Here is a 14357-nt window from a genome sequence, read left to right on the forward strand (position 1 = left end):
GTGTGTGTGTGTGTGTGTGTGTGTGTGTGCGCACAAGTAAGTTTTGGAGAAAAAAAATTGTGCATTTTTATTGCCAGTTTCCTGGCTATGAGAATCTATGATTACAGTTGGCAATAAATCACAGTACGTTAGTTTCCAAAGCAAAAATGTAAATGAAATAGTGTTTGCTCATCATGGACAGAATTATTAACACCGGGTCCTTCTATACAAACACGTCTGTCTTTGCTCATCTAGTCGCTGTCACATCTGTGGGCCAGACCTTGCGACACCCCCCCACCTCCCTCCATTCCTTCATCACTCCCTCCTCCTCCTCCTCCTCTGACTCAGAGTGCCGCTGTGTCCTCAGATAACTTCTACGGCACTCCCAAACCTCCAGCCGAGCCGTCGCCTGCAGCACCCCCTCTGAATGTGAGTGAGGCCCTGCTGCCCGGAGCCCGGCCCAGCGCCCAGGGCAAGAGGAAGAGGAACCAGTCCGTCAGCAACATGGAGCAGCGCACCAGCCTGGAGCCGCCCGAGGAGGAGGAGGAGGAGAGTCCCGTCGTCAACGGCAACGGGGTGGCCATCACTCCAGGTACGCAGGGCCACCTGGAGGCCGCAGGGATCAGTGGGGCTGATGAAGCCTCGCGCTTCCACTCTGCCTCAACCTCAAGTCTGATGGACAGAAGCTTCTTTTAAATAAACTTATGCAAATATCAAAACATATTGAAAAAAAGATACTGTACATCAGTAAACAAGTTCTTGACACTCAAAAGAAGAACTGTACTGTAACACCAACACTAATCCTGGGACAGTAGGAACAAGCTGAAATCGGTTTATTATTATGAATATTGACATTGTGAGGATTTGCTGTCCTTTAATCCATAAGAATGGTGACAGGCCAACTGTTATAAGGTCACGCTGAACATATTTTATGAATACAAGCAGATATAAACCATAGAAAGCAATAGAATAATAGTACTAAAAGCTGTCATGCAGTCATTTCAGGAATCTATTATTTCCACCCCTATGTGAGTCTTGACCGCACCCTGTGCCCCTCCCAGCCCCAAGGAAACATTTGTGGCTCCGCCACCTGCAGGTACGGCACCACACCTGTCTCCTGCCGGGACCTTTTTCTCTCCGTCCCCTTCCGAGCAGCGTGACAGAAAAAGGTGGAAAAGCCTCCAGGGGGGTTTAGTGTGAAGTTGTTTAATTGTTTGAGTGAAATGAGAGAAAAGACTCGGTGGTCATGGTTCCGTCCCAGCGCTGCTGTCGTCACGTGGCGCTGTGCTGCTGCTGCTGACGGACCCTGAGCACAGGTTCCCAACATCTGCAGCTGCTGAGATCTTATATAACAGGAAGCAAAAGGGCACCTCGCCGTCCTGGCCGTCCCTGCCGTCCACACTCTCACTTCTGTCCCCTCAACCCTGCGTCTCCGCCGCTTTCCCCCGCTTTCCCGCCACTGGCCTTTGTCCTTGTTTCTATTAATACCCAACCCCACCCCCAACTCCCCCCTGACCTCCCCCTCGTCGTCCCTCTGCGCTGCCGTCCCTTCTGCCCTCTCTCTTTTCTTCCCCCCTCTCCCATCTGTCTTGGTCGTCTTGTCTCGGAACGCCGAATTTCCTCCCCGCTGTATTATCTCACAGTGCTCCATCAGCACAACCATAAATCTCTGTAACATTATGAGGGTGACGGGCAGAGGGAGGTTTCTGATGGTCACGAGGACAGGGAGAAGAAATCTGATTTTTAACCTTTTTAACTTTTTTTGGTCCTAAAGAGATGATTTTTTTTTAATAGCGATTGTTTGTTCTTTTAAAAGGGAAGTTCAATTTTTGTCTGACTTCATCATCCCTCCTTCCTGCTGAATGTTTTAGTCGGGCCTCCACTGTAAGGGAGCGTTCTCAGGATGATGTTTGCTTGGCGTTCCTCATCTGTCACATGCTCTTGCCACCAGCTTTTCCCGTCATTCTAAAAAACAAAACCTTTCCTCCTGTTTCTGACTCAGTGTGCCGCCCCTGAAGTCCTGTCTTTCCCTGTTCCTCAATCTCTGACATCCCCATGTTGTTGTTTTTTTTGTCCCGAGACCCAATGCCGCTCTCTCTCTCCATCTCTCCCTCCCTCCCTCCCTCTCTCTCCTGGGGCTTCACAGCTCTGCAGTGGCATCGCCTCTGACTCATCATGCGTGGCTTCTGCAGTGTGCATCCAGGTCCAGATATGTGCGAGAATAAAACGCCTGAGTGTTTGCGTGCGTGTGCTCCACAGAGTCCAGCGAGCACGAGGACAAGAGCACCGACGCCTCCGGGGAGGTTGGCGCCGAGGCCTCGTGCCAGGCCACTGCCTCCTCCTCCGCCGAGGCCCCGGCCGAAGGAGACGAGGCCCCCAAATCTGCCTCCGAGTCCCCTGCCAAAGTCCCCGATGCAGATGAGGAGGAGCTGGGTCCCCTGCCGGACAACTGGGAGATGGCTTACACCGAGAAGGGAGAGGTTTACTTCATCGAGTGAGAGAGAGATAGATATATATATATTTTTTTTTTTTTTATGGAGCAGCAACACGGTCCCGTGGGTTTAAAGGCCCAGTGCGTGAGATTGATAGTGGCATGAGAGGAGAGAGGGAGGAAGTGGGGGGTTGGTGAGAAAATGCACCTTATGTTTCAGAATCAGAATCAGAATTTATTGGCCAAGCTTTATTGGCCAAGTTTGTGCAGGCCAAACAAGGAATTTGACCTGGGTTTTTCTCTATCCCACTTCCTAGCTTAAAAAAACCAAAAACAAACTACAGAATAAGTAAAAGTAAGGGTAAACAAGTAAACAATGTGCAACTGGAAGTATAAATTAACTATAAACCAATGTGCAACTCAGTGGAGGAGCAAAATAAGGATCTATATACAAGTCTACATAATATATATAATAAAATGTATATATCGATATATATGGATATGCAAGTATTTGTTAAATGTGCACATATACCTAAAAATACCTGAATATAAAATATATACAAGTCTATCCCACTTCAGTGGGATAAAGTCCCTGAAAATAAACAGCTGCTATTTTCACTTGCTAATAATAAGCATTTATGTTTACAAGAAGAGCCGGCCCACTTGGAGGGAGGCGGTCTGATTGTGCCAACACGCATCTACTGCCGCCCAGAATGTGGATCAGCTCGGGGGTTTGATTTTTACTCTGGCATGGCAGCAGCTCGCAGTGAACCGGGAGATCAGCTGGGATCCAGGAAGCAGCGGAAACATCCGCACTGTTTGCTCTTTAGTTTCTTACCACGAGCTGCTGCTGCTGCTGCTGCTGCTGCTAAATGTGACGCACTGGGCCTTTAAATTATGCAAGGAGGATACAATGCTTTTTTCAACAAAAGAAACCCGAAAAATACGCAATGTGTATTGTTGTGTAATGTATGTCAGATATAACCAAACACACTTCCTAAGCGGTCCTGCTTTAAAAGTCATAAGTAGGAGAGGTTATGTAAACTTTGTGCTGAATAATTAATGGAACTTAATGCAGCTAAGTGCTGCAACACACACGCACACACTCACACATATAGTATGTGTCTGTGCTTGTGTGTGTGTGTGTTTGTCTGCGTCTGTATATGTGTGTATGTGTGTCTATATATTATATGATTATATCTGTCTTTTTAATTATTTTTACAGTACAATATCGTCTTTGCTAGTCAGAGTAGTTGTATGCATATATATGTATACGTGTGTGTGTGTGTGTGTGTGTGTGTGTGTGTGTGTGTGTGTGTGTGTGTGTGTGTGTGTGTGTGTGTGTGTGTGTGTGTGTGTGCGTGTACATACACAAACAATGCAAACACTGGCCCTCTCCCCGACTAATTTATGGCAATTGAAGGCTTACAAGCACATTAATGGCCCCCGGGTGGAAGTTCCACCTGTCTGTCTGCAAGCACGCACACACACACACACACACACACGCACAGGTCGATTGCGGACTCGTCACTCCCCTGCAGCCTCTTCCTCTGCTGACTCTTCTCGGTCTTTGCTCCTCCTCAGTCACAACACCAAGACCACATCGTGGCTGGATCCTCGGCTCGCCAAGAAAGCCAAACCCCCTGAAGAGTGCCGAGAGGACGGTGAGTCTCTTTGCTCCGTTGTCTTCCCTGCTCTCAGTCCCGGGGTGGTTTCCGCTCACCCTGGTTTGTTGGAGCGAGTCCTTCCCTGCAGTCGGTGAACCTGATTCCTGCTTTGCATGAAATCCCTCAGCCCGCTGCTGCCTGGTTCGCTGTTTCTGCTGGTTCTGAAGGAGGTTCTGACTTGCAAATGAGGGTTTTGAAGTCCAGGCTGTGTGAATTTGATATGTAAATCTGAAAAAAAAGAAAAGAAAAATCAATGTTTGGTTTATTGTGGTAGCTATCTGTTTTATTTTAAAGTGATGGGGTTTGTGTTGTCATTTTATATCCTGGTTGTTTTTGGCGGCTTCTTGACAAAACATTTAATCTGCATTGACTTTGTTTTATTAGGAATAAAACATGTCTGATCTTATTTATGGCAGCACAGTTTTCATTAAAAAATACTTTTCAGAGGACATGTTGCCTTTCAAGAGTTGAATCTTTCTGTTTTCCACTTGGTGTGAAGAGTTCCATGCAAATGCAGACTGCATGCAATTTGGCCCACTTAGGATGCTAATCTTTGAAAAGAGTCATGATTGTGAGGTGTTATTTTAAGAAAATGCTAATTCATTTTCGTCCGTGCAGGACCATTTTCCTGCTATGAATGAATTCATCATTTTTTTACCCTAATTTATTGTCCTAACCATTGAGGTGGTGTTGAGAAAAGCTGCCAAATTGGGGTGCAGTAAGTCCATCAAAAAGTAAAAAGATGAGGAGACAGCGTTTGTGGAGATAAGCCAAATAATTCCTGTTATTTTCAGACTTGTTCAGCCCATATCCGGACCAGTGTCTGTGCGCGCGCCTGTATGAATCATTCATGTGTTTAAAATAGTTTTGTGAAACAGCAGTGGTCTGCGGGACTCTGCTGCTGTATACAGTATCAGTAGCTGCTGGATGTTTTATGTTATTTTGAGGGAATTCAGTCAAAATGTGTCTGCACTTGCACCAAATTTGCATCAGATGCATCTCTAATAACTTATTATAATCAAACCGTGTCCATTGACTGGCTAAAATCCCAAGTTGTTTTAGTGTGTTTGCTGAGGCTGGAAACTTCTGCTTCCTCTGAATATTCACTTGCAAACTGAAGCACAACAGTGAGATTATTTATTCATCGGGCGTCTGACGTGAGCAGCGTTTTCTACTCGCTTGGGAACCACGCCACATCCATCCGTCCGTCCGTCCATCCATCCATCCGTCCGTCTGGTTTGGCTGAGATGAAGGCGAGCTGGTTGGTTTCCTGCCGCAGCGTGAGGAGTGAGACGGACGGTGATACCTGCTGCTGCTGCTGCTGCTGCTGCTGCTGCTGCTGCTGCTGCTGGTCAGCTGTCGGGTTACACAGCCATTCCCAGGAACAAGATGAGAATCAATCTCTTCTCAAACCCCCACACCCATCCCCCCTCCCCACCTGCACTCCGTCACCTCACGTCTCAGATCTCGTCTCGTCTCTCTTCCCTCTGCACCTTCAATTTTTTCCTGCCCTCCGCTGGCTGTTTGTGCGCTACCTTGGTTCCCCGTCCCTCCCTCTGCCTTCCTCTGTCGGCTAGAGGGCCCAACTGTGACAGGAATTCTAATTACAGCGCTCAGCTCTGCACAAACTCTCCCTCCCCACTTGACTGTGGCTCTGAGATCACATCAGGGTTTTTTTTCCCTTCACGCAACAACCGGCCATTGTTGCTGTCTCTGTGGGTTCACGCCACCTTTTAGGGTCCTGACTTTTTCCAAACACTTTCTTCTTCTTCTAATCCATCTTGCAGACATGTTTAAATGTCACTTATTATTAATTAATTATTAAAAAACTATCATGGTATAATATCCTGTTCCTTGCTGTTCAGACACTCAGTTTCACTCAGTTGCATCTACTTGAATGTAATAAAGCTCAGTAGTTGTTAATGCTTCTACATTAGAAGAGACTGCCATCCTTCCTGTTTGGAGTCGGATTGGTCCAAAACTAAAAACCTGTGTGGCGTGTTTAGCCGTATGAAAGCAGTCTTTCAAAATAGGCTTTCAAAATGTTTGTTTGGCTGCCTCTACCTTTCAATAATCAGTGGTTAAACGTCATTGATGTGAATAGCTCGGCTGGCAGAGCGCCTCAAACTAAAGGCACTTTAGTTTAAAGAAGCTGGATGACACATCAGCTTCCCCTCCTACCATCAGGGCCTTGGAGTCGATGCCTTCCTCAAACAGCTCATGTAAAAGGCAGGAAATGTTGTTTTTCTGTAGAAAAGACTCAGCGTCGGCATGCGCCATGGATTGATGTAGAGCATTCCTACCCTGTTGTAACAAGGCCATCTGAGCGTTGACGCATCCAATGTCTTTCTTTGTCAAGTTGTGGAGATGGAACTAAAAGAAATTGGTAGATGATTCAAGACAAGGATTCGTGGTACCTTCCACGTGTTGCAAGGAGGCAGAAGCAAGACAGGAACAAACACCTACATGCTGGTGTTGTCACTTCTCCAGGAGAGATGCGAGTTATATGTCACCGCCCTTGACGACATCACAAAAGGCTGATTTTCCAAACCATCTGTTTCGCACAAACTTTCTGAACATTGTCCCACGTTGGTCAAATTTTGCATAAAACCTTGAAACAAATCAAATCTTCAATATGAATAAGAAGAAGGCGGCAAAAATGATTGCAGTTCTCCCACGAGCCTGAGTGCAGAGGAAGCGGCTAGAAAAGATGGATTTGATTTTCTTGATTTTCTTGATTTTTTTAATGTGATTGACTTTGAATGGAATCCATTTTGTGCGTCTGCAGGAGCGAGGTTATTGGTAGCTAAAGTAATGGACATTGTATGTGGTTGTTTTTTCGTATTTCTGCAAAAAGAAAAAAAAGAAATTACGCATACACTCTGCACCATCACCACAGTTGAGAGAAGCTGTTTCCAGCATCCAGGCTGCTGGTTCTCTTCTATTCCCCTGTGTGCTGTAGCCATATACACTATATGATCCATGGTGCGCTTACTTTCTGCACTGTATCGTCAGGCTTTGTTTATCAGACGCCCTCTCACCTTAACCAAGTGTCGGATTTCAGCCATGAAATATGTATGAAAGTAAATCCGTCCAATTCTGCACGGAGTGAGAGTAAACAAATGTGGGGAGGGAACAGCAGGTGGAGGTTGTGCTGCTTCTAACTGCCCCATCTGCCTGAAAGAGTTCCCAGAGTCTCTCCGCCTCCGGCAGGAAGCAGACATTTAGACACACTTTCATCAGCGTTGCATCCTCCCTCCTGTGATGGCCTCACTCCTCTCCGTGGCCATTTCGTGCACTCCTTCGCTTCTCTTCCCTTTCCGTGCCGCTCCCACGCTGCTTCCCGGCTGAAATTGACGAGAAGTTTCTTTGTTTGCGTGTTGTGTTCTTCTGAGTGAATGTGCAACTTTCTGCGTGCGTTGTGTTGAATCTATATGCCGAGGCTGACTCGCACGGGTTCAAAGGCTCGTCGCTGCAGATCGGGCTGCCGCGCATTATTTTTGTCAGACGAGGATCTTGTTAGGTAACCCGGGCCGCTGTCTCCGCCTCGTGTTGCTTACAGAATGGAAGAACAAAGTGGGACAAGTTTCATGACGAGTGTTGCTCTCAGTTTGGTCTCAACACCGAACCCCACGGATAGTGCTTGTGTTACGCACTGTAAGTTCTGTGCTGAATACGCATAGGACTGTGACATAGAGTGACATAGGTTGTTGAATATTGGATTGATTTCACTTGTAAGCGATGCAAAAATATACCAGGGTCCTTGTAATGATCTTTAATTCATAAGATGCTGAGTAACATTTTTATGTGTTTTCAAGTCTAGATAAGTGTTAATGACAGCATTATATATAGTTTATATCAGATAACTAATATAATAATCTCGATAAGCATCTTATAGGGAACGTGTTACCTATTATCTAATGCTTATTGCAAGGACCTTAATTTAAAACGTTACCAAAAAAGTTTTTGATTAAGCATCAAAAAAAGGATAAAATAAAAAAATAGATATATAAAAAATAGAATGAAAATGTGGTCAGCCTCAAGTAGAGAACAAGCTTCTTTTTATAAGCAGTCATTATTGTGCAAATGTTGTTCCCCAACAAACTGAAAATGTCATGAATAGTCGCGAGTTTCATACAAATGGGACGAAAGTATCAAGGTATTTCTTTTTGAAAAGCTTTCAGTTTGAGTTCACCATGAATGTCTTCAGTTCTTTGAGTCCAATGAGCTCACTGGATCTGTTCTTATCTGCCTGTTGGCCAGGGAGGAAGGGTGAGTCATCTAATGCAGAGGAATCACAATTAGGCTTCATGTCAACACAGACACCAGTGCAGAAACACATAATCATGCACACAAACATCCGCACGCAGACAGGCCATCCCAGTGTCTGGACTATTCACAGGCTCGTGATGAGATTCCCGATTTAGCCAACGACCATTCAGTTATTCACGCATACAGTCGAGCCGCCTCGCAAACACGCTGCACAGACACACAGGCCCAAGAATGCATGAAATCACAAGCACCCTCTTGTTTGCGGTGCATTTCATCGGTGGGAAATAGAGACAACAGAGAGCTCTCAGCTCAGGCCAGAGAAAAAAAAAAATACTTCCACTGGTGGTTTCCATGGAAACTGTCCCCCTTTTCGCATTAAGGGGAGGGCAGGCAACTAGTGGATGAGTTACACAGACATTGGAGGTTGCTCATGAGTGGGGCGGGGGGGTGGGGGGGGGGGGGAATTTGAGGCGCTTTAAGTCTGAATCCATCAGAGTTGTCTGCCTCAGCGGCCAGGAAGGAGGCAGCCGGAGCCACAATTTGCTGCATGCACCACCTTTCACCTTGAGCTGCACCGTCAGCATCCTCGGCAGCGAGGACATAAGCTCCCGCGAACAAAATGTTGCTTCCAAAAAGGACTCAAAGACATTCCAAACAAACTCAACTGTTAGTTCATAATCACATTGCGGCAGGAGCGGATTGTGCCAGCGTCAGCTGCGTGACCGACTCCAAATACTGTGAAAGATACCACAAAGTATATAGTATCACATAGTATCCCGCAGTTCAACAGTAACCTAAATCAGCACCATACATCACACTACAAAACATCCATTCACAGCAGCAGTGGACTCAATGTCTGAAGTGTAAAAGTGTCTGTCACTACTTCTCTGCTTTTTAAACCATTTCGACCAGCAGACTGTTGTTCAAGTCCACACGAGACCAAAGTATTCAGTTCACCATGTGATATAGACAAAGAACATCCACACAAGCTTAGAATGGACCTTTTCTACTCTTTCACTCAGCATAGGAGGCCCACAGGGTTGTGTGCTTTGCCCTTTCCTCTTCTCCCTTCACACATGAGAAAAGTCCCAGTCAAATCCCCAAGGATGCAAAATGTGTCCTCTGCATTTGACCCATCATTGGGTCTAACCACCGAAGTCCAACTTCATATACTGAGTGCCTAGCAGGGAGGCGATGGGTACCATCTTTGCAGTCTTTGGTACGACCCGGCCAGGGATCGAACCCACAACCTTCCAGTCTCAGGGTGGACACCCTACCACGAGACCACTGAGTTGGATGATTGTATACATCTTAGATCTTTAAGCAGTCATACAAGTTTTCCTACAGATTTACATCAACATAAGTCATGATGATGAGGTACACAGAGTCTTTAGGTTCAGGATTCTGGTTAGCAGCCACCCTCATCTCTTACACAGATCGATCAACTCAACCCTCACGATTTCAAAAGAAGTTCATGTATAAGTTTATTTTCTCCGAACTCCCAGGAAGGTCAGTCTCCCACAACAGCTTGTATCCACAGGATGCTTGTGTGGTACAGCAACAGCTCAGCAGCTGGCAACAAGGCTCAGCGGAGTCATCAAGATTGCACAAAAGATAAGAAGCAGTCAGCTGCCCACCCTGGAAGAAGCCTACAGCTCCTGTTGCCTACGTTCAGCAGCCAACATCTTGACCAAGTCATATCAGTACTCACAACAACAGTTTGAACTCCTCCACTCCACCCCAGAAGATGATGCATATCTGCTGAAACACAAAGGGCAAGGCTGAGCAGCAACGTTTATCCACTGCACCACCGTGTCTCCCCAAAAAATGTATGTTTATAAATAATATTTTAGATTAATTTTTTAATGACAGTAGTGCGAATGTCATCATGCTGCTGTTCAGGTTCCTTTTTAATTTTCTGAAGATCTACTCTGGGCATCAGTCATATCACAGCAGTCTTATCTTTCCCACCTATTGACAAATCATGAATTTTCAGTAAACATATTTACAAGACATGATGCTAAATGTAGACGAGTGAAGAAGACGAACCAGAATACAGCTTTTGAAATGCTCTTCCCAAGACAGAGTGGTTATCTCCAGTATGTTGTCCGAGTGGGAGGGCAGCCGCTTGAGCTGATGGACCGTTACTGTATGTGAGTGCGTGGGTGTATATTGTTGAATGCAATCCCGCTCTGACAGTAACTGAAGCTATGGAAGAAAAAAAAATCCCACATTGTTACTTTTGGCCTTGGGATTGTGTAAATTGTGATGGGTAGAGGAAGAGGTCACCGAGCACGGGACTTTCAGCAGAGCGTGACCCACTTCTTCAGGATGGAGGAGGGAGAAAGAGGAGCTAAATGGGCAGAGAGATGGATGGAGGAAAACAGTAACGAGGGGGGGGGGCTGCTGGCAACGCTGGAACACGTCCAGAAAGAAGCAAATAATCTGAAAAAATCAGCCACTGTCTCGGTGAAATGAAAGCAAGTAGACAATCGTTGGTGGTGAAAGTATTGAGGAACGTGTGCTGAGGACCAGAGCAGAAGATGGAGGAGCAGGATGAGACGTGTCTCACCGGCCTGCTTCAGCTCGGAGTCGGCGCTGCGGCCGCCAGAGCTGCCGTCTCTCTGTGAAAGCGGCTCTTTGGGAGACCTGAGATACACGTCGTCTCCTCCCTCAGTGCTCCCGCGTCTCCGTCCCTGCTCTCTGCATAAAACTGACTTCATTTCCCCCGACTGTTTTCTCCTCCCTGGCAGAGCTGCCCTATGGCTGGGAGAAGATAGACGATCCCATCTACGGCAGCTACTATGTCGAGTAAGTCTCCCCGCTGACTCGGATAGCTCAGCTGCTCCGTAGTAAAACGGGAAAGGCATTTCCGCGGTTTACATGCTCCCTCCATGAATTATACATGCCAAAATTCTCATGCTTTTTTTATGTCGTCACTGGTTATTTCACCGAACTTTAACATGAATATTCATGTCTGCAAGGACTATCAAGAGATACGCTGCTGATGATAAAAAAAACCTGTTCCAATGTATTAAATGCGCTGGATTTGGAACACACGGAGTCTTGGTTGATGTTTAATTTAGCAACAGTACATTAAAAGGCAGTTTTACTCAAGGCCCAAAACACGATTGTGAACTGATTGGGGCTCTTGAGGTGGATGGCAAACATCCAGCACTAATTGGCCGCCAGAAACAGTGGAATATCCAGGCATCCACACTTTCAATACATTCCGTCATATCTAGTTTACTGAGCAACCAGTTTATTGAGAGAAAGAGCAAATGGAGCCATTTAACCTTTAAGGTGTATTGTGCTCGATAATTATGCCAGCAAGCCTCAGGAAATTATATTTTATTGAGGCAACGGTTTTGCTCAGGAGTTGGTGTTTTTTTTGTATTGTACAGAGAAAATTTTGTTTTAGTTGAGAGGGAGCCAATAATTATCCTTTTAGGTTGACTTTGGATTTACGTATCAGAAATTGTAAGTGTAATAATGTGATATAATGTAATATAATAATAAAAATAATAATAATAGTACATTTTATTATAAAATGTACTATTATATTTATAAAATGTACGCTTGTACTTGGCACACTTGGTGCTGAGTTATTTGTTTTCCTTTATTTTTTAATGATAGTCTTGCATTTTCTAGCCACATCAATCGAAGGACTCAGTTTGAGAATCCAGTCCTGGAGGCCAAGCGGCGCCTGGAGCAGCAGAGGCAGATCCAGAGCCAGGGACTCTCGGCACTCCCACTGCCCACTATCTACAGAGGTACGTGTGAGAAAAAGAAGAAGTGCTGAAATTTGTTCTCATTTCATGAAAACAACATTAAGTCTTAATAATTAGGGATCCACCTTTTACTTGTCTTTTTGTGATCATGGAGTTTTATCCTGTCAGCCACCGCTGACAGACAGCGTCCACCTTCATGGGTGTTTGACAGGGCAGATGCACAAAGTCACTGTTGGCCGGGTCAAGCAGAGAAGACTGGCTGGCACTGAGGGAACCAGGGAACATGTTTGCCTTGAGGCCCCGAGTGGGCTGACCCAGGCACGTGTAGAACAGCCAACCAGATTAGTACATTATGCTCCGCTTCATGTGAGTGTAATCTGTGTATCCGCAGTGAGTCATCTTATTAGACGTTAAGGCAAAATGTGTGTAATTTCGGTGCTCTGACGTGCAAATCTAGCAGTCTGTGGGCAAATCCAGGCCCTGAAACTGTCCCGTCATGGCAAAATGCGAAACAGATCGCGGTGCAAAGGCTTTCACATCACAAGAGTGTCTGAAATATGGTGTTTCACCCCTGCAGAGAAGCCCTTGTTTACAAGGGATCCCACCCAGCTGAAGGGCACTTTCCTGTCCACGGGCCTGCAGAAGAGCAACATGGGATTTGGCTTCACGATCATCGGGGGCGACGAGCCCGACGAGTTCCTGCAAGTGAAGAGCGTCATTCCAGACGGGCCGGCCGCTCAGGACGGAAAGATGGACACAGGTAATTAGCAGCTCCAGCCCAGAGTTCTGACAAGTGGCCCGGAGGTACAAGCTTTGAGCACCGCCACCGCCGCAGCTGATTCCCAACGCCGTGTTTGTGGAATGCTCAAGTGGGGCCTCATTATTTTGACACCCTGACATTACAGACCTTCATTTCCTGCCAAAGCAGATCAAGTGCGACGACCTCTTACTGGCTGAGTGTCGTTTCCATTCGAATAGGTGTTTACCTTTTTTTTTTCTTCTTAACAGCAGCACTGCAGGTAAATATCTCCCCCATCCACTGTCTCTAAATGATCAAACCCAGTCACGCACAGGTGCAGTCGGTCAGCAGGGCCACAAAGAGGCCTCTGAGTGTCCCCGTTGCCTGTAATTGAACATCATGTTGAGTACCTCTGCCTCCCAGAGCTGAATATCCATCTGATGACTGTTATTGTCAACGGGAAAAAGACAGTGAATGTGTTCTGTGTTTAGAAAGGCAGAACAAGCGTACATGTTGTGCCAAACATCCAGAGAGTGGTTGCACATCTTAATGGAAGCACACATCTTCTCTTTGCCAGCCTGCGTCAGTCTCTCCATCTCTGCAGAGTCATGCAAAACAAATCGCTTCAGAACCACTTTTGCTGCATCTTTATTTAGCTGCCGTGTGTCCGTTTGATTTATCAGCATTTCTGGGGCCAGATGATGATCTCCTCTTTGATTTATGGCCAACGTTTAACTCAGAACTAAATGTTTGAATATTTAATGGACCTAAATGGGCGCCGCTAGACAGTGACTTTGCTGTTTGCCTCTACCGACTGATGTGTCTTGTGTTTAAACTCTGGTTCTTACGTCCAGTGTTGCAGACTCCCTTTGTGAACTGGCCTGATGTGAACCCTCTGAGCACGACTCCAGTCAGCTGCGTTCAGGAGCACCAAACTTCTGCTTTCATTCTCTCTGTGCGCGCTCCATTGAACAGGCTCCCTTTTTAATTTACCACGACTTGAGCTTTGATTGACTTTGGTTTTGGATGAGAAGGACGAGAACACGGCGCCGATCCATACGTTCGATCCTCTGGGTCGTCGAGGTTGCAACAGATTGAAAATCTCACTTTAAGGCCCAGCCTGAAAACAAGAAAGCGCAACTCTGCCACTGTTGGCGTTGCAGCGGCTGCATAAGCCTTTATTTGTGCTGCGCTGTGAGCTGCTGAGCTGGACGCAGGCCTGAGCTGCTCATTTAGAGCCGTTTGTTAACTGGGATTCCTCCTCCCTGCTCCCATCACACGCTCCCTCTCTGCTTTTATATCTCTCCTCTGCCTATCACTTTCTCTTTTTTATCTGCATTCCATCTCTTTCTATTTTATCTTCATCGCTTTCTTTGTCTCTCCGGCTCACCCTTTATTATGCTTTCTTATCTAACCATGTCATCTGACACTTCTGCTCTGCTTCCAGCCTCGGTATATTTTCATCCTGCTTTGCCTTTCTCTACTTTCCCTCTCTTCATTCCTCCATCCTGGCCTGTCAGCCCTCCTCTACCCCTCCC

The 14357-nt window shown here is 46.2% G+C and overlaps 1 protein-coding gene across 7 annotated transcripts in view; it reads left to right on the forward strand.

The window, feature by feature from the left end:
• magi2b (membrane associated guanylate kinase, WW and PDZ domain containing 2b) overlaps positions 1 to 14357 on the forward strand; it is a 75039-nt gene that overhangs the window by 38416 nt on the left and 22266 nt on the right. For all 7 annotated transcript variants that reach the window (XM_076014806.1, XM_076014801.1, XM_076014802.1 and 4 more), the window contains exons 4-9: positions 347 to 571; positions 2239 to 2473; positions 3995 to 4074; positions 11103 to 11160; positions 12001 to 12122; positions 12658 to 12840. In XM_076014806.1, the coding sequence (XP_075870921.1) occupies positions 347 to 571; positions 2239 to 2473; positions 3995 to 4074; positions 11103 to 11160; positions 12001 to 12122; positions 12658 to 12840 (903 nt within the window). The remainder of the gene's footprint in view (positions 1 to 346; positions 572 to 2238; positions 2474 to 3994; positions 4075 to 11102; positions 11161 to 12000; positions 12123 to 12657; positions 12841 to 14357) is intronic.

This window comes from Nelusetta ayraudi, unplaced genomic scaffold, assembly GCF_046127955.1.
Source record: "Nelusetta ayraudi isolate G7.1 ecotype Tasmania unplaced genomic scaffold, CSIRO-AGI_Nayr_v1 ptg000173l, whole genome shotgun sequence".
Lineage (NCBI taxonomy): Eukaryota > Metazoa > Chordata > Actinopteri > Tetraodontiformes > Monacanthidae > Nelusetta > Nelusetta ayraudi.